Below are 21032 nucleotides of genomic sequence, written 5' to 3'. Positions count from 1 at the left end.
CACTTGATGATTACCTGTTCTGTTCATTCCCTCTGGGGCATCTGGCCCTGGCCACTGTCAGCGGACAGGATACTGGTCTAGATGGACTATTGGCCTGACCCAGTATGGCCGTCATCATGTTCTTATGTAACTCTTCCACTGACCTGCTGTGTGACCTTGGGAAAGTCACTTCACCTCTTTATACCTGTTTCTCCTCCCACAATTAGTCTTGTCAATCTAGATTGACAGCTATTTGGTCATAGAGTGTCTTTGTTTTTTTTTGTTTTTTAAAAACAGAGCCCAGAACTCTGTTGGGGGCTCTAGCTGCTACTATAATATGAAAAATAAATAAGTGATACCATGAACTTCAGGATCTGATTAACCTCCGTTCAAACTCAGTAAGATCAAAAGTTCTAACCATTTCCACAGGTAACCCTCAAAAACGGGTAACTTCAAACACCACGCCTGCGTAAAACCTAACTTATTTTCTATGCAGCATACACAGTTTGCATTTAATAGCCCTATTTTACCTTATCTCCTTGTCCCAAATTTTCAGATTTAGCTTCATGCAAAGTTTTCCAGTTGGTATTTCCCCCAATTGTTGGTCCACCTCTCAGATCAGAGATCGAGGTACATTCCAAAAGCTGCCCTTCAGAGTCAAACCTGAAAGCACAAAGATTCTTCCATTTTTGGAATGCAAACCAGCCAGATTTACCCAAAATCTTATATTTAGTTTTACATACTTAATGCAAGAGGGATTTTATCAGCAACTTCCACAGGAAACAATTACTGTACCATGTGCATATTACACTAAAATAGCATTTCAGGATAAATTAATACTGTTTTAATTAACATAGTATTTTATAATCTCAAAAGTGGACAAATTCTGGTTTACATGTCCATAGCTTTGATGCCAGCTAGTGGCCAAACCAGGAACTGCATGCATTTTAGAAGCAGCCAGATAATATTTGCATAATTAGAATTAAATTACATGCTGCCATTATCTTTCCTGCAGCTTTGAAAGAAAAGCAAACAGTGTTTAATAGATCATATTTCTTGAATTAAAATAAGCAAATACGTCTGTTAGTGAAGCTGGTGCTACAAGTCCAGCTCAGGTGATGATGTGATTTCAATGTAGTGGCAAATTTATTTCAGCAGAAAGCTCATTTCAGTTGTGTCAAACCTCCCAGAAACCACTGTCCACAAAAGGGTAGCCTCTAGCATCAATACAGACATGATCATTAATTGAATTACGGCACATTTGATTTGGGTAGCGGAAGCTCTCTCAAAAACCCACTAGTTATATATCCATCGAAGAAATAACAGAAGCCCACAGGAGCAGTAATGACCATTATAGGTAAGACTGCATAAGCTTTTGATTCTAATCCCATTTTCAGCCACTCACTTTGAAGCAGAAGTTTCTCATATTCAGTCTTTGCACAAAAGGGATTTTTTTCTGGATATTTTGAGCAATAACAGTTCAACTATTTTTGAGAAGAATGGAACACCACTCAACTATCGTAATAAATTCTTGCAACATTTTTCTGCACAGCTCTGCAGCCCAAACGGTTAGGGAGTGAAAGTTGAAACCTGGCACGAAGACAGACCTCACTGAGAAGTGCTTTTGAGTGTTCTGATGAAAACTGGCTTGGATTTGACCAAGTTATAACCTGCTGAAAAAAAAAAAAAGTTACCTACCTTTTGTAACTGTTGTCCTTCGAGAAGCGTTGCTTATGTCCAGTCCAGTCCATTCTAGGCGTGCACGCATGCCCCCACATGTGCGGTCGGAGAAGATTTTTGTCCTAGTGGTATCTGTAGGGTCGGCAGTGGCACTCCCTTCAGTTTTGTGCTCATGCACCGGTATATCAGGCGCCACCAACCTTATGCCCTCTTGGTTCCTTCTTGCAACTCCAACAGAGGGGCAGGAAGACAGGTAATGGAATGGACATGAGCAACACATCTCAAAGAACAACCGTTGCAAAAGACAGGTAACGTTTTTTTCTTCTTCGAGTGCTTGCTCATGTCCATCCCATTCTAGGTGACTCACATGCAATGCCAATGGAGGTGGGCTTGGAGTTCAGTTTTGCAGCTTGCAGCACTGCCCTGTCGAAGCCAGCTCAGATGTGTCGATCCGAGGCCCAGCATGTAAACCTTTCCCACTTTGCCCGACAGGTCACACTGGTAGAGTGTTTTCTGCTACCCAGCAAGACCTGTTGCACTCGGGTCGAGCATTCCTGCTTGTCCGCATGTAACCATGCAGCAGCCACGCTGTCAAGTGCAGCACCTCCAGGGTCATGTGCAGGAGACTGCAGTGATTCTGAGACAGCAGGTCTGGCCAGAGAGGGAGTTGCAGCGGCTCAGCGACCGAAAGATCCACGGCGAGGCAACTCGGGGGCTATCAGGATAACCCTCACCCTGTCCTGCTTGATTTTCACAAGGATTCTGGATCAATGGCACTGGCGGGAAGGCGTACATCAGGGCCCCTGACCATGGAAATAGGAAAGCATCTGACAGCAAACCCCTGTCCATCTCCTAGAGCAAACAAAACACATAGCATTTCCGGTTCTGGCAGGAGGCGAACAAGTCCACCTAGGGAGTCCCCCACTTCCAGAAGATCATACTGGCCGCCTCCAGATGGAGCACTCATGGCGAGACAAGAGGTCCTGCTGAGGCGATCTGCTAGCACATTTTTGGTGCAGGGCAGGTGAGTGGCTACCAGATAAATGGCATGCCGCACACAGAAGTGCTAAAGGTTGACAGATTCTTGCCAGAGGGCTGATGACCTGGCTCTACCCTGTCTATTGATATAATACATCGCGACAGTATTGTCCATCAGGACGTTCACCACTTTGCCCCTCAGGTGGGGCAAGAAGGCCTGACAGGCCAGGGGAACTGCTCTGAGCTTCCTGACATTAATGTAGGGGCCAGATCATCCCGCAACTATCAGCCCTGGGTGCTCAGCTCACCCAGCTGGGCTCCCCAGCCCAGGTCCGAAGCATCGGAGATCAGGGTCAGTGACAGAGATGGGGTGGCAAAGCGGACACCCTGCAACACCAATCCATAATATGGAGATATCCTATCTCATAGAACTGGAAGGAACCCTGAAAGGTCATCGAGTCCAGCCCCCTGCCTTCACTAGCAGGACCAAGTACTGATTTTGCCCCAGATCCTTAAGTGGCCCCCTCAAGGATTGAACTCACAACCCTGGGTTTAGCAGGCCAATGCTCAAACCATTGAGCTATCCCTCCCCCCTGCGTCCAACCACCAATTCAGCGACAACAGGATGTGATCCAGCACCCTGACCACCAGGTCTAGATCATGTCTTTTGGAGGTGTAGACCGATGCCAGCCACATTTGCAGAGGCCGGAGGTGGAGCCGGACATGACTGACCACAGTCACAGGAGCCCATGTGGCCTAACAACCGCAGGCAAGTGTGAGCCGTGGTGAGCGCGCAGCTCCTCACATGAGAAATCAGGTCCGACAGAGTCTGAAAATGCACCTCCAGAAGAAAGGCTCTGGCTTGCGTGGAATTGAGAATCGCTCCAATGAACTCTGTGTTGGACTAGCCTTAAGGTGGATTTTTTCTCTTTTATCATCATCAACAGGCCCAGGTTGTGGCAGGTGGAATGCACCAGATCAAGGCTTCTCTATACTTGGTTCTGGGACCTGCCCTTGATGAGCCATTTTGAGATATGGGAAGACCAGGACCCCTTGACTTCCGAGGTAAGCAGCCACCGGCGCCATACATTTGGTAAAAACCCTTGGAGCCGACGAGAGGCCAAAGGGGAGCGCCGTAAATTGGAAATGGCATTCGCCCACTATAAAACAGAGGAAATGTCTGTGACTTTGGAAGATGGAAATGTGGAAATAGGCATCCTTCAAGTCAAGAGCAGCATACCAGTCTCCCGGATCCAGGTAGGGTACAATGGAGGCCAGGAAGATCATGCAAAACTTCAGCTTTTTGAGAGACTTGTTGAGGTGTCACAGGTCCAGAATGGGTCTGAGGCCACCTTTTGCTTTTGGGATTAGAAACTAGCATGAGTAGGTCCCAAGGGATCTCCTCCACTGGCCCCATGCACAGGAGGTTCTCGACCTCCTGAACAAGGAGTTGCTTGTGAGAAGGGTCCCTGAAGAGAGATGGGGAGGAATGAGGGAGGGGTGACTGAAAATTGCAGGGTGTAACCGTGAGACACTATCAGCAGCCAATGGTCTGTGGTGACTTGGGACCAGGCCGAACGGAAGGGACACAGACGGTTGAGGAATGAGCGGGGTGGATCCTGGACAGTGACTGGGGCATCACTCTCGACCGCAACCTCAAAACGAGAGCTGCTGGCCCCCGCAGTGTTTTGCCGGACCAGGTTGCATGGGTGAGCGGGAGGAAGAAGGGCGACAGCAGCTGAAACTAGCTTCTCTGTCCCTTCTTGCAGGTCCCTGATGAGACTGCCAAGGCCTAGGTGGCAGGGACGGCTGTAACTGCTTCCTCGCAGGCTGCGGCGTATGCATTCCCAGCGAGCGAAGGGTGGCCCTGGTGTCCTTCAGCCCATGGAGCTTTGTATCACTCTGGTCTGAAAAGAGACTGTTCCCATCAAATAGGAGGTCTTGGATGGAGGTCTGCATTTCCTGGGAGAGACCTGCAGTCTGAAGCCAGGAGCTGCACCTCATCACCACTGCCGACACGACCACCCTGGCTGCCGAGTCCGCCACATCGCAGGTCATCTGGAGGGAGCACCTGGTGACCGCAGTGCCCTCCTCCACCAGAGTGCCAAATTCTTGAGTCAAACCCTGTGGAAGGGACTCCAACTTACGGAGGGAGTCCCATAACTTAAAGTTGTAACAGCCCAAGAGGTCCTGATGGTTTGCCCTGGGAACTGCAAACTGTCAGTCGAATAAATTTTTTCACAGATTCAACCATTTAGCCTCTTTATTCTTGAGAGTCAAACTGGTATGCCTCTGCTTGTCTCTTTCGTTAGCTGCAGAGACCACAAGCAAGCCTGGGAGAGGGTGGGTATAGAGGTACTCAAACCCCTTGGCCGGGACAAAGTACTTCTTTGAATGAATTTGCCAGAGAGCATTGGCAATCTTAAGGATACCATCGTGCACCAGTAGTGCAACATGGGTTGGAGCGGAGCTGACAGAACGTTAAACAAGGTGTCCATCTGTTCAGCCATTTCCTCCACCTCCAGGGCCAAGTTCTCGACCACCTGACGCAGCAGAGCCTGATGTTCCTTGAGATTGTCCAGCGGGCTTGCCCTCGAGGGATCCGCAACCGCCTCCTCTGGGGACGAGGACGATGATTGCACCACCAGGGGAGGTTCCGGGGCATCTTCCCCCACGGGGGAGGAAGGCTTAGGGGTGGGTGCCGTTTCTTCTGCTTCGACCACTGGGCATGCCCTGTGCACTCTGTGCTCTGAGGCAGCAGCCGATGAGTGGTGAGAAGGGGGCATCGCCACAACTGGCATTCCCCATGCGCCCCAACAATGCCACTGCACCAGCCACTGGCCAGTCTGCTAAGTCGGAAATGTCGACGTAGCCTGGGGTGCCCATTCGCGTTGGTGCAGACTAAGTGAGGGGCTGAACTGGGCTTCTGTGCAAGAGAATCCCCTTCCAGTGACCACGGTGGGGCTGTCAACACCTGGGTCTGCTTGCCGGCCATTGCCGTCGGGGACTGGTGACTGGAGCAAGGTGATCGGTGCCGGGGGGACTGGAGAGGCGATGGGGAGCTCTCCCACGATGCAGGCGACCAGAACCTGTGCCTAGAGGATGATCTGCAGGAGGGGGAGCAGCATCAGTAGTACAGAGACTGGCATCTTACTCTAGGCGATCCGCGTTGAGACAATGGCAACCGTGAACGTGGTGCTGGTGACCGAGAATGAGCCCCAGAGCGTCCGAGCTGCGACTCCGGCAACCTGCGGTGCAGAGGTGGCGAGCACTGCTTTGTCTCAAGAGATCGGCGGCACTCCACTGCCCCAAGGGGTCTTAGCGTCTGGCTTGCCCTCGTGGGGAGCCTTTGCCAGATCCGGGGGCACATGCTGCGTCGGCGGCATGGGCAGAGGCCTGTGCTCTCTCAGCACCAGGGAAGCCTGTGAAGGCGTTGGTGCCACCACGGTTTTTGGTCCCATGCTGCTCCTGGGAGTCGGTGGTGGACCTTTCATGGGACTAAGAGCCCCGGCTAGGGAGGCGGTGTGAGCGCACGGCTCTGGAGTGGCCAGGAGGCCTGACGCAGGTCCTTCACCCGATGGCCAATGGTCCTTTTTGCTTGGTGCTGGGGAACCATGTTCTTTAGTCTTCTTTTTGGGCACCAGAAACAAGGAACAGTGCCGGGGGTGCACTGAGGCAGAGGTACTCGGCGAGTCCTGGTGGGGCTGCACGGAGGCTGGAGGCAAGGCAGACTCCATGAGGAGAGCCCATAGCCAAATATCCCGCTTTTGCATGCAGGGATGGAAGTTCTTACAAATTTGGCACTTGTCTCTAACGTGTCACTCCCCATAGCACTTGAGGCAGCTGCTATGGGGGTCACTTACAGGCATGAGCTGTTGCAGTCCACACAGGGCTTAAACCCAGGAGACCGGGGCATGCACTGCCTGGGGCAAAGACCCCGCTGGGACCCTAACTGCTAACTAAACTACTTAACACTAAGTGCTATGAACAAAACTATTTACAAGGCCTTAAGGCTCGAAGACAGTAGATAAAAACCGCTAGCCCTTGCAATGCAAGGGACAGCGCGCCAACCAACCACCACGGGCAGTAACAAGGAACTGAGAGGGCGTAGGGTCGGCCGTGCCTGATATACCGGTGCATGAGTGCAACACTCAATGGGGTTCCACTGACAACCCTACGGATACCACCAAGGCAAAAATCTCCAACGACCATGCACGTGGGCGCGCGCACACCTAGAATGGAATCGACATGAGCAAGCACTCAAAGAAGAACTGCACTTTGCATACAATTCTCTTGCTGAGCTTATGAAGTATGCAGCTAAGGCAGTTGCAGCACCCAATATGTGCATGGCTAACTTAGTTGCACACTGAAAACTGGACTGAAATCATGCAGGGCTGAGGTAAGGGCTTTTTAGGAAGCCTTGCCTCAATCTATGTACACTTTGAATGGGGTTGAGGGAGGCCTCAGAGAGGAACTGAAGTCTTGGGAAGAGGAGGTTTGAAAGCGGGGAGTCACTGAAATGGAACTCAAGCACATCTTCTCCAAGCTTCCCTCAAATAGTAAAGTAAGTCTAAAAGCAGACTGATGGTGCCAAATGGGAGAATCAGAGGTTGAGTTATGACCCTATCTGTCCTTCCCCTCAAGGTCAGAAGAGGCCGAGAGCAGGATGGTGAAAGACCATCACTTCATGCTCCAGCAACCGCAGCTAGGTGACAAGTGGCACTGATAGACAAAACCAATTCTCTGACGGAGGGAAGGACATCATGATCTTGAAATAACAAAAATCTATAACTCAAAAAAGATAATGATACTATTTAGGATTCTGATATTCCAGAGCCAGGAAACCCAAAAGCTGAAGTAATTATTAGTGTTTCTCTCTCCCATCCCTGAGGAACTGCTGTGCATTGTTACTTTAATGTAGTGTTTGTTTAGCTTTTCTTAGGGAGGAAAAGGTCTCCAGTTCATTTGGGAGGCCATGCATTCTTCTCTGTATTGTAAGGTCTTAGGACTTTCAGTACAGTACAGTGCAACAGACATCAGACTAAGCCATCACAATACGTGGCTATGTTAGTGTAAAAACTAATTTCAAGAGCTCTAAGTTACTGTCCATAGGCAACCACCAATGAAATATTAACGCTGGTGAAGCATGAGAGAGCCCAACTATCAGGAAGATCTGGTAGATCATGTCATGGGCTAACTTGCTCCATGTTCTTTTTAAGCAGCCTGAAGTACAGTGCCAAATACACGATTCCCGCCATGTTGCTCAATATTAGTTATGTTGATTGAACAGGTAGCAATCCCATTAGGCAGGGGATGGGGGGGTTAAGCTTCTCATCCTCACCTTTCAGACTGCACACCTCTGCTCTTCCCTGTATCTTTGATCTCATTTCTTACTTCTTATCCTCTCCTCTTTCGTCATGCTCATTTTCACACTTTTTTCCATGGTGGGCCCTCCGCCAGGCTCCCACCCCTTTAAAATTCCTCCTCAAACCTCACTTATTGTACAGAGCCCACAAACATGAGCCTATATTTACATTAAAACAAACAAAACATGTATCTTAAGATAGAGCCCTCTTCCACATTTCCCAATGTGTCTGATGCTCGCTGTCTACTAGAGCGTAACCTCCTTGAAGGAAGGGCTATTTCTGTATCTGGTACAGACCGAGCATGCTGACAGCACTTCGTAAAAAGCAGCATCTAATGAAAATCGCAGCAGTATCTGAACCTCAGAACCATTAATGATTTTATTCTCAACAGTCCTGTGAGGTATGGAAGTACCATCCTCATTTTACAGGTGAGATATGGAGGCACAGGGTAGATTAAGTGACTTGTGCAAGATCACACAGGAAGCGTATGACTGAGCCAGGCATTGAATCCAGGATCTTAGCCCCTGTCCAGTGCCTTATCCACTAGATCCTTCCTACTGTTGTAGTTTCCTCTTAGCAGGGCTTGTAATCTAGCAGCATTAGGGGAACCTCTGGAATTACATTACCTTGCTGATAAAGATCGGATGTTATTTTGTTATTATACCATAAAAGGCATCTAATAATGGAAAAGAAGACTGCAATACAAGAACAAAACCTTTCAAGAATAAAACTATTCCTCCCCCACATACTAGCTGAACCCATATAAGATCCTGCAGTGGATAAAGCTTGTGGAAGAAAAACATTCTCTCAGGTAAAACCCACAGAAGCAGAGTTGTTAAAGGTCTGATTTCATGCTGCCTTCCAAGGATCTGGGTCAACATGCACCACTTCCACTCTAATTGCCTCTTCTCCAATTTCTTCTTAGTTTGCTATGGGATTACAGGTTTGTCAGTTTAAGAATTTTAAAACCAACCTCTCAAAGGCCATAATGCCTCCAAGAGAAATAGAAACTGTTCTATTTAGAACCCAAATCCCGAGCTTCCCTTCCCAATGCTCTGTAGACTGCTCACATGTGGATTACAGGAGTAAAACAAGAACAGAATCCTCAACAAGTTAAAGTCAAGCAATAGGCAGTCCCCTCTATTCAATACAAGTAGACAGTCATACCATCCTCGGAGCTTAAATGCCTCTGGACTATCTGGGTTCACCACAACCGTGCTCGAGGACAGAACAGAGAGACTCCGGCCACCGAAATCAGAGACTCTGGCTCCTTTGATGGCTACCACAGGTTGTCTAGAACCATCAAATCTTTCAGCCTGTGAAAACACAAAAAATATTAATGGCCCAATGTGGGAGCTCACCTCAGTTCATAATTCATAGACCGTGACTAAAAACAGGCCAAAACTAGACCAGACTATCCAGCAGTATCTATGAGGTACAGTATCTAAGCGAGGTCATTAAGCCTTTGAAAATGGGCTATTAATCATTGTTTAAAGGATTTTTGTATCCCCAATGGCCAATCTCAGAGAATGCAGGAAGTTCCCAAACCCTAGTGTGTGCGCATTTAACTGGAGAAAAATGGTTTGGAAAGGGAGGGTAGCTGCCCTGGATCAGAAGGGACTTAACCTGAAGGTGATCTCTCTCTAGACAGTAACATGCTGACAGGAAGACCTGAGTGGTCAGCGAAATGATTGCTTTCAGGAGATGCAAGCTACTTACTTTTTTTTTGGTCCTCTGTAACAAAAGTGAGAATGCCTTATCTACTTTAGCTTACGAGAAGCGTAAATCTAGATATATTAAGCAAACCTTTTATTCTTTTAATTCCATTTTCTCAGTTTAACTGAAACAAGATTTATTAAGATCGCTGTCATCTGGGCACTTTCACAGAGACAGATGCCCTTGTCTTCTTGCTCAATCTTTCAGCTTCTCCCCTTGTGTTCACCCGCCACAACATGATAACATGACTTCCTGGGAGACTTGTTCAAGGCTACATCAGATATTTATGGCAATGCTCAAAATTGAGCTCAGGTCCCCCAAATCCCAGTTCAAATATATTCATTGGCTCTTTATTCCTGCTAGCTTTTTGAGGTTGACTCCCTCCTCGCAACCCTAGACAAGCACTGGTTTTAGTCAGGGTTCAAAGGACCCCGCCCTACAAATAAACCTTAACCCTGCTGGATACCTTTGGTTATAGAGCTCTTCCTTGATCAAGCAGCAACTCACCTGGAGCTAATGCGGACACTGGCTTTCTGAATTAGAAGCCTGTTTATCTTCAGACCCTGACAGCCATGATGCACAGTGTTGCTCAAACTACACCAGATCGGCCACAGTATAAAGTTATTTTGGAGAAAGGCTAACAATATCAGATCAGAGTGAAGCCAAACTAAATCTTTCGCCCTCAATACTGAGATGCATCCCCTCCCTTAGCCCAGGACTATTACCTGCCTCAGGTGACATACCATTCCTGTTCTGAGCTTTCAGATATATAAAAAGAAGAATGGGTAACAGGGCACTTACCTCATCTCCCCACAGAGTAGCTGTCACCATCTTCCCAGATGTATCCATCAAATGCACATTCCTCTTGGACACCTCTCTATTGCTAGATTTCACTGTAATTTTAGAGATGTCTTCATAGCTCTTACAGACTCCAATTATGTCTGAAAAATAGGCATAATTCGGTCAGAATTACTTGAAGGTCATGGCTGGGGCAGATGAGCAAAGACTGCATGGGAAGAAATCACACATAGGTAGCATCAGATTACATTGTGAGATTCTAAATCACTATTAAAATTCTAAAAGTCTAAAACCTGGGAACCCTGTATATTAAAGTAGAAAGGTTGTTAGTGAAAGAAAAATCCATTCCATCTTTGCAATACTATTTTGTTCATGAATTTAGCGTTCATGAAAGTAAAGGACTCACCGTACCAAGTAGATTAAGACTTTGTGCAATCTTCTCTCCTACCACTTTATAAAATGGACTTCATTCTCACCTTGCAGCACCACTTTCTGTTCCAGTACGAGGCTCTCTTGAGCAAGGGATTGTAAAGTGGCTATTATGCAGACAAGCATCTGCTAGAAACTATCATGAGGACACCAAAGTCATTTTCATTTGGCAACCCAAACATGTTTGGACATTTTAGAAGTGATAAACTCGTGCAACATGTTCTCTAATCTCTATATTGCTTTGAACTTGGACATCTATCTCTAAAGCTCCTAGTAACGAGACGAGCAAAAGTAACTACCTCAGGCGTTTCTAGGGGATACCTACCACTGCAGTACCTGAGTGTCAATTCTAACAGAGAACATATCAATCGCATAGCACTGTAGGTTTCTTCATCTGCTCAAGTATTTGGTACAAGACGACTAATTTTAAGCCTCATGGCTCCCCATCTTTGGATACGGACTCACCGACAATTGAGTCTTTGCATGTGTTCTCCAAGTCAGAGATGGGCACAAACTCAAACTGAACCGAAGGAAGGTGCTGAGCATCCTCACACGGTACAACAGAAGTCTCATTATGGAATGTGATCTCATAGTCATTTTTCACAGCTGTGTACTGCTTGTTAGCCGTCTTCAGATGGCCTTTGGTGAAGTAATACACCTACAGGAGAAGGAGAAGTGATGAAACATAGGATACACCTGCACTGAAATGCTGCAAATGGCTTACGTTCACATTAAACAACCCTATATACTCTATGAACACTTCTCTTTGGCTCGTATCTGTTTATAAAATAAATAATACTGTACCTTGTTCAATTCAATGAGGGGAAAGAACTTGTCCACTTGATCATTGAAAGCAGTAGCTCTAATTTCACCCTGCAGGAAAATGCAAAAGCCAGTTAGAACTAAAATTCAGCACACAAAATCTTTCCAATATAAAAGTGGCACCATTTCTACAGATGTGGAATGCTCTGTAGGGGTCGCTCCAGGCACGGAAGAAACCACCACATTTTCCATACATATTTAGCTATAACTAGGATGATAAATCCTTTGCTTGACCATCTGATTTCATCTCCATGTTTTAACAACCCCATATAAGAAACTCCAGAAAGAATGAGATGTAGTGGTGAGTGCAGTATGTCATCATGGTGTAGTAAAGAAGTGTGGCTCTGAACAGATATGCCCGAACCTTGCATTAATTGTGTCATTTTACAGATTAGGCAATACCTCATTTTAGATATAGCATTTAGCTTCAAAATTAGAGGATGACATCACATCTGATCAGTACAGCAATGTGTGTTGTGACAAGCTCTTCCCTGAGTGACAATTAATGGCAGAGCTAGAATTCCACTAGTTAAGATATTTATGCAATAGAAATATTAAAAATTAAAATAAAAACTGTCAGTCAAAATGCTGACAGCATACAGAGGTGAAATAAAAGGCTGATGAAGATGTGTCCAATTATGAACCACACATTTGGTACTAAAAATAATCTCATACAAACAAACAAGCTGCTGTGTAACAAAATAGTTTAATCAAGAGATTTGGGTAACAAGCCTCAAGAGCAGACTTAGATCCACCAGACTTCACTCCTCAAAACAAACCGGAAATGGAATTTCCCTGTATTACATTTTTATACATTCTGATTTCCCAATTAAAATGAGTTTCTATTTCAAAATGCTCTTTTAAATTCCGTGTCTTATTCCTTGTATTATGGATGTAAAGTCCTGGCAATAGCAATGGGATTCATCTGCCAAACTAATGGGGAGTGCCACAAACCAGAGACATTGTCTTGTCTGCGTAGATACCAGATTCTGATGCCACCACCATTTTTGGCCACGTACCACGTTAGACTGGGCTAACAAAAGAGGCAAACAACTGTATTTGGGGTCTCATTTTACACAGCTGTAAAGACTCTGAGCAAATGAATGTGGGACTATCAAGTACATTAACACCTCAGAGAACGCAATTCTCTATAACAAATCTGCCAACTACTTCCTTTGTTCTTCCTTCTCTCATTTACATAAAAGACATCTCAAGAACTCCTCTGCTCCTATCCAGGTACTTCTATGGCTCCCATCACTGTAGTATCTTGGATCCCACCACAGAACTTACACTTTCATCAACCAGCTCTATAGAGAACAGCTTTCCTTCACCACGGGAGTTGCTCCATGTGCGAACCTGGCCTTTTTGGGTAACACGAGCACAAATGGTCCATCTGGAAACACGACAGTAAGAATTAGTACTCCAATGTCCTTTTTTAGAATGGAGTGGAGTCTTACAAATTTCACAGACTTTCAGTTCTTAAGATGTTTATTCAGAACCTAGGATTCTCCACTGTATCTCAGTGAGTCTACTTGTCTGTGTAAAGGGTATACTATCTATGCCATTAAAACAGAAATTATAGAGAAGCAACATTTAAGAAAACAAAGTCACTTTTAAGGCATATAGCGTAATAAAGTACTAAACAATTCTCCTAGAATCAACCCGCTAATCCTTCACGCTTCTATATTAAGCATTCCTGGTACAGCAATATACCTGTACTGAAAGACCATATATTAGAACCTCACAGGAGTCCAATTTTCGGGTTCAAACAGTTGATAAAATATGGGGTAAAGTGCATCAGTTTGTATAGTTTAACTACTGATGTTCCCAAAATACTTATATCCACATTCTCTTAAAACAGGACATCATTTCTCCTGAAGCCAGGACAAATAAGTTTATGGCAGAGCAGATCAATAGGCTACCAAAAGGAAACCTCTGGTAGAACATGTCAATTGATTTTCAGGCAATATACCATAGTAACAGGTCAAGGTTAGCAGAGCCCACAGACTCTGAAACCAACTTTACAAGGTGATCCAGAGCCTAATCTCAGACTATCAGAGTTCCTAGCACATGGGGTAATCAAAAAAATACCGTTAGTACCAGCTGTGTTGAGGTAACTGACACTGTATCCAAGAGAAATTAAAGAATTTTTGGCAGACTTAAAAGAGTGATGTTTCTTCATAGCAAGCAGAAATTTACTCTGAGCATCATTCCTTCATGCATGCATTATTCTTTGAACCTGGCTGGTAGAGTAACTCACTTGGATTGGTATGGATTCAGACTGGCAATTGGTACCACTTTGGACTGTGATCCACCAGGGGTGCTCAAGAAGCTAGTACCACCTGCTTTACCAAACTGCTTTGAGGGACCAAGGTACTTAGTAGTAGTGGGGCCTAAAAAAACCAAGCATAAATTCAGTTATATAGAACTCAAACAAAATTATCTTGCACTTTTATTTTCTATGTATAGACAAAGATTAATTTCAAGTGGCAGTGCCAAGCCAGGCACCACTCACTTAATCTGCAACAGAAGTTCTCACTAGGCTACAGGAAGATGATGCACATAAGCAAGTAGAAAATAAATAAATTAAATTAAATAAATTAATGGAGATATCCTATCTCATAGAACTGGAAGGGACCTCAAAAGGTCATTGAGTCCAGCCCCCTGCCTTCACTAGCAGGACCAAGTACTGATTTTGCCCCAGATCCCTAAGTGGCCCTCTCAAGGATTGAACTCACAACCCTGGGTTTAGCAGGCCAATGCTGAAACCACAGAGCCATCCCTCCCCCCGTAGGAATGCATGTAGGCATTTATAAGGCTCCAGTCACCAGGGTACAGAAGCACAGAACAGTATGTTTTTAAAGAAGTTATTCACTGTTTTAAAGCACTTCTACTCTTGAGTCACAAACAAGTCTGTCACTGCAAACTGTTTCAGAAGAGAAATGCTTCAGTCTTTTATGACTATTAAACAGTAAATGAACTAAGAATGGCAGCTCTGGGCAAGTCTCCAAGGATGTTCAGTTAGAATCATCAGCTAAGTGTCCACAGATTAATCAGCAAGGACAAACCAGCACCAATAAGATATGGCAAGTTTAGCTACAGTCCTGCATCTCCCTGGAGAACTCAAACACACAGTTACTAAGCCTATTTATGCTCCTATAAATGTAAAATAAACAAATACGTTTAAGTAAGGTAAGGGGTAAAGAAAGGTAGGAGTCATTTTCACTTTTGTCTTAGTAAGCAGGCTTCAAAATTCTCGTATCTATTTCAAAATGCTTCTCAAACAGTGCAATTTGGCCAAAAAAGTCTAAGACCGGTCCCAAATCTTACTCATAGCTCAGACTTGGATTAAAACCTTTTTGCTTGAAAAATAAATCTGCAGCTAGACAGACAACTTATATGCCAATTTAAAGCCCTCACCAAAAACTAGTATTTATAGAGGCAGTTTAAATTTAATCTCATCCCTATAACACCTAACCATTCTGCTTCAATGGCTTAGCACGGACATACCCTTTCAATCAGTTTGGAACTACAATCTGTTTAGTTGTCTAGAGGGCACAATGTAGTTTCAACTAAGAGCACGTCCTCACTAGCAATGTTAAAGCCCAGCCGTGGCAGTGCTTTAACGTGCCTGTGTAGTCATGGCAGCACGAGGGGGTGGTGCCGTGACTCCACGAGGGGAACAGCTCCCAGCGCTGGTGCACTGTCTACACTGCCACATTACAGCGCTGAAACTTCAGCGCTCTGGGGGGGGGAGGGGTGTCACACCCCTGAACGAGAAAGTTGCAGCACTATAAAGTAGCAGTGTAGACGAGGCCTAAACCAAAAGCCATCAATCAGGAAGAATGTGCAACATATGCCACTTCCCAAATGAGGTCCAGAATTTTTACCAAGTTTCTTTCATGTGTTTTAAGATGGACTCATCATTCTTCCCTCAGAAAAGGGTTCAAATATTTTAAAGGCAGTAGTCCCTTTTCACTATAGAAACAGATTCCAAAGATTCTAGGACAGCATCCTCTCAGGGACAGTAAGTGAATGAAGAGTCATTTACTGTTTGTCTGTTGCTATATACTTTTAATTTCCTGGTTTAGAACAACTTCTTGCCCTCTCTTTTCTAGGCACTTTGAAGTGGTGCCCTGAAGCTGCCTCCATTCTCTGCTCTTATAGGATTCTCTAGTTGGGTTGACTTTCCAGTCCTAAACAAATTCAGACTCATAATTCAATTCAGTATTGCGAGCTAATAGTTAAACATGCTGAATGAGAAGTGTCTTACCTACTGCTGAATTTCCATTCTGCTGCTGTGGTTTGCAGTGTGTTGGGCTGGCTGCTGGAACTGAGGAACGTTGCTGCTGGTGCCCCTGTCCTGTTAATCAGAGGAGAAAAGACTACTTATAGTGCAATGGACTGGACATCAGAGTAATGAAAACTGCCTTCGGGTGCCTTTTTGAGATGTAACCTTGTTTTCATAAGAGCCCCATAGCACATAACACCCTTTGACATTCAAATGTGTTACAAGACAATAGCAAGACACCCTGAGGCTATGTCTACACTATGGGCACTAGAGCAGCACCGCTATGGTGCCATAGATATGCCGCTGTAGTGCAGGTGCGTCCTACAGCAATGGCAGGGGTTTTTCCCATCACTATAGAAACTCCAAAATCCCAAGCCATGGTAGCTAGGTCGACGGAAGCATTCTTCCATCAACCGAGCTGCACTCATCTTAGAGGTTAACATCACCATAGCTAGGCTGTTCAGGGGGTGTGAACTTTTTCCCATACCCCTGAGCACCATGGCTATATTGACCTGAGAAATGCCACAGCACATATGGATCTCAACCAGATCTCTCACAGCAACTGCTTTATGGGGACCCAAGTAATTAAAACTGCCTTTAGGATGCCTGTCACAGGGGCTAGCCCTCTGTGGAGTCAGGCACCCAGCCTCCCTGTGACAGGCTCCACTGAAAAGAATGAGCTATGATCTACCTATGGATGGTTAATTGGATAAACAGCTGGGCAGCCGTTAATTACCATATATACTTGCTCATTAGCCCATTTGTTTATAAGCCGACCCCCCGAGATGGTGAGGTAAAAATAGCAAAAAATATGACCCTTTCATAAGTCGACCCTGTATTTCAGGGGTTGGCAAACTTTGGCTCCCGGCCCGTCAGCAGGTCGGGACATTTTGTTTACCTGGAGCGTTCACAGACACAGAGCACCTCAACTCCCAGTGGCTGCGGTTTGCCGTAACCAAAAATATTCGGCTTATGAACGGGTATATAAGGAACACCTGGGCTTCGGCTTATGGGCCTCAGGCAGGAGCCCAGAACCGAGAGGATGCTCCTCGGGGAGCTCGATAGGAAAGCTACTCTCAGTGGTGTGTTCCTGGAGAGCAGAAGCTCCCAGAGAGAGGAACTAGCCACAGAACACAAATTCCAGAGGAGAAAGACTACAAAGCTCTTCAGACAGGAAGGCATGGGAGAAACCCTGAGTTAGCACGGGAAAGACTGCACAGCTCCTGGCAGAAGAGAAGCCCTGGGTCTTAAAGCAGGTGGTGGCTTGTTTACATAGCATGTTTGGTGGTTGATTAAATAAACTAGATCCCTGGAGGGGCACTGTTCACTGTATGCAAGCATCTGAACTTAGGGAAAGCTCACTAAGGGAAAATGAGGCAGAGACATACCCATGGTGTCACAATGGGATGTAATCTTGTTTTCACAAGAGCCCCATGGCATAGAATACCCACTAACATTCAAATGTGTTACAAGACAACAGCAAACCATCCTGAGAAGAGCCATAGCATGTGGTGATCTCAACCAGATCTCTTTTCACAAGCAACCACTTTCTATTACTACTTAGAAAGAATTCAGGGTTGACAATTATTTAAAGGGATACTATTAAAGAATTTCTCAAAACTGGGTGACTGGGCAACAAAATGGCAGATGAAATTTAATATTAATAAATTCAAAGTAATGCACACTGGAAAGCATAATCCCAACTATACATATAAAATAGGTTGACCAGATAGCAAGTGTGAAAAATCGGGACGGGGGTGGGGGGTAATAGGTGCCTATATAAAACTTAGCCCCAAATATCAGGGCTGTCCCTAATCTGGTCATATATAAAATGATGAGGTCAAAATTAACTGTTACCACACAAGAAAGATCCTGGAGTCATTGTTGTCTCTGACAACATCCACTCAATGTGCAGAGGAGGTCAAAAAAGCAAACCAGAATACTGAGAATAATTAAGGAAAGGATAGATAATAGGACAGAAAATATCATGTTGCTTCTATATAAATCCATGGTACACCCACATCTTGAATACTGTGTGCAGATGTGGTTGCCCCATCTCACAAAAGATATACTGGAATTGGAAAAGGTTCAGAAAAGGGCAACAAAAATGATTAGGAGTATGGTACGGCTTCCGTATGAGGAGAGATTAATAAGACTGGGACTTTTCAGCTTGGAAAAGAGACGGCTAAGGGGAGATATGATTGAAGTCTATAAAATCATGACTGGTGTAGAGAAAGTAGATATGAGAAGTAAACAACACTTCCTTAACACAAGAACTAAGAGTCACCAAATGAAATTAATAGGCAGCAGGTTTAAAACAAATAAAAGGAAGTATTTCTTCAGACAACGCACAATCAACCTGTGGAACACCTTGCCAGGGGATGTTGTGAAGGCCAAGACCATAACAGGGTTCAAAAAAGAACTAGATAAGTTCATGGAGGATAGGTCCATCAATGGTTATTAGCAAGGATGGGCAGTAATGGTGTCCCTAGCCTCTGTTTGCCAGAAGCTGGGAATGGGCGACAGGATGGATCACTTGATGATTACCTGTTCTGTTCATTCCCTCTGGGGCACATGGCACTGGCCACTGTCGGAAGACAGGCTACTGGGCTAGATGGACCTTTGGTTTGACCCAGTGTGGCCGCTCTTACGTTCTTAAGCTTCTGACAGCTTTCAGCAGTAGGATCTGCACCAATGCACAACGTCAGAGCTAAAATATAACAATTTAATAAAACTCCTTAAAATGCAGAGAAAAGGGTGCTGTGTGAAGGTAAATCGAGACTCAACACTAACCATAAAGAAACCTATGAGATACACCTTAGTGTCTCCATATTTTCTAAATTAAAAAATATGGAAACACTAAATGAAGGATGATGGGCTCCACATTATAGCAACCACCACAATAAAGTCTGAATACATTGCTGACCAACCTGAGCCACAGTACTGGGATTCACAGGAAGTCAGGTGGATCATCACAGCCTCTGACCACCTTAGAGAGGGTTGTCAGTATATTGACAACGGCCACTTGGGAGCACCCTAAAAAAGGGACTGACTCTTCATTACAGAAAACTAATCTACGTACGTGTCTTAACTGCAAAAAAAAAAAAAAAAAAAAAAAGTGTTCGTTCAATTTAAAATAACAGTGAAAACACTGCAACTTGGCTTTTAACTCAGGTTAGTAGCTTGAAGTTCAACTCCAGACTCCCCAATAGGCTTAACAGTTAGGGTGGGTTAACAGTAAAACTAACACTTACCGGTTATCCGTTTAATTTTTTACATCCTTAGTCCACACTATGAAAAAATTTGAGAATCTCTAATCTGCAGAATGTATCAGTGCTTTGGCCTTGCTCCTGAACCTTTAATACTGCTCTGACAACATTAGACCAAATGCCAACAGCTTTAGTGATCTGACTAGCTGTAAATTCAAATAAGAAACACAAACGGCAAAAATCCTCCAGTAATTTTAACAATGCAAGAACTGCTCAATCTGTGTTGATTTCTGTTCCTATTACAATCACTTTTATGTAAATTTAAAACCTAAGCCAGACTACTACAGAAAATAATTTCAAAACTTGCACATTCAGAATAATCTGCAACTGAAAATGCATCTGAGAAATATTTGAAATGACAAGCTGCTTCTAAGCAACAGTAAAGAATAATGACAACTCTGAAACAGACACCTAGCTAACAAGAAATATACTATTGCATCAGACAAGCAATTGGAAAGAAAATCACACATGCACATAAAACAGTCTGTTCAGTAAATTTTCAGAAGACACTAGTCTAGAGCTACGGTTAACCACAACATTTAAAATTGGGATTAACTTCATGGCTGTCACAAGAACAAGCTCTTGTTGTTTAGTGCATGCATTTCTCCCCCAAAAGTAACAATGGAAGTAACAGTGATCGAAAAAGATGGTTCTACACAGCAGCATTAAGTAGGATTTCTGCTCCAATTTTTCAGTTAGATTTCTGGTCCGCTTGGCAGTTTACCAGTCAGTGTTGTCAGTCCTGCTACTCTACCACACCCAAGTCTGTTCTTTTCCCAAATCAGAAGGTGGAGACAGCAACAATGAAAATGGATTATATTGTTACCTGACAGGTTTCAGAGTGGTAGCCATGTTAGTCTGTATCAGCAAAAAGAATGAGGAGTACTTGTAGCACCTTATAGGCTAACAAATTTATTTGGGCATAAGCTTTCGTGGGCTAAAACCTACTTCATCGGATGCATGCAGTGGAAAATACAGTAGGAAGATATATACACACAGAGAACTTGAATAAATGGGTGTTGCCATACCAATTTTAAGGAGACCAATCAATTAAGGTGGGCTATAATCAGCAGGAGAGAAAAAACTTTTGTAGTGATAATCAGGATGGCCCATTTCAAACAGTTGACAAGAAGGTGTGAGTAACAGTAGGGGAAAAATTAGCATGGGGAAATAGTTTTTACTTTGTGTAATGACCCATCTACTCCCCGTCTTTATTCAAGCCTAATTTAATGGTGTCCAGTTTGCAAATGAATTCCAATTCTGCAGTTTCTCATTACTACTACTACTACTACTGCAACTGCAGAATTGGAATTCATTTGCAAACTGGACACCATTAAATTAGGCTTGAATAGACTGGGAGTGGATGGGTCACGCATCTGAAGAAGTGAGGTTTTTTACCCACGAAAGCTTATGCCCAAATAAATCTGTCAGTCTTTAAGGTGCCACTGGACTCCTTGCGGTTTTTGTGGATACAGACTAACATGGCTATCCCCTGATACTTGACATATTTCTTAACATGTGGTGCCCAGAACTGGACACAGTACTCTAAAGGCCTCACCATTGCTGAGCAGAGTGGGACAATTACCTCCCGTGTCTTACACACAACACTCCTATTAATAAAAAGAAGAACAGGAGTACTTGTGGCACCTTAGAGACTAACAAATTTATTAGAGCATAAGCTTTCGTGGACTACAGCCCACTTCT

At 44.6% G+C, this 21032-nt stretch overlaps 1 protein-coding gene across 1 annotated transcript in view; it reads right to left on the bottom strand.

The window, feature by feature from the left end:
* The window catches only part of RPA1 (replication protein A1), a gene marked incomplete in the record, with an annotated part of 38733 nt that overhangs the window by 7361 nt on the left and 10340 nt on the right, over nt 1-21032 (bottom strand). Inside the window, 7 exon segments of the mRNA XM_034752266.1 lie at nt 510-642; nt 9171-9319; nt 10521-10660; nt 11412-11604; nt 11751-11819; nt 13059-13161; nt 14029-14161. Of these exon segments, the coding sequence (XP_034608157.1) occupies nt 510-642; nt 9171-9319; nt 10521-10660; nt 11412-11604; nt 11751-11819; nt 13059-13161; nt 14029-14161 (920 nt within the window).

Source organism: Trachemys scripta, chromosome 18 (genome assembly GCF_013100865.1).
Source record: "Trachemys scripta elegans isolate TJP31775 chromosome 18, CAS_Tse_1.0, whole genome shotgun sequence".
NCBI lineage: Eukaryota > Metazoa > Chordata > Testudines > Emydidae > Trachemys > Trachemys scripta.
This window is presented reverse-complemented; position numbering and strand designations above follow the sequence as displayed.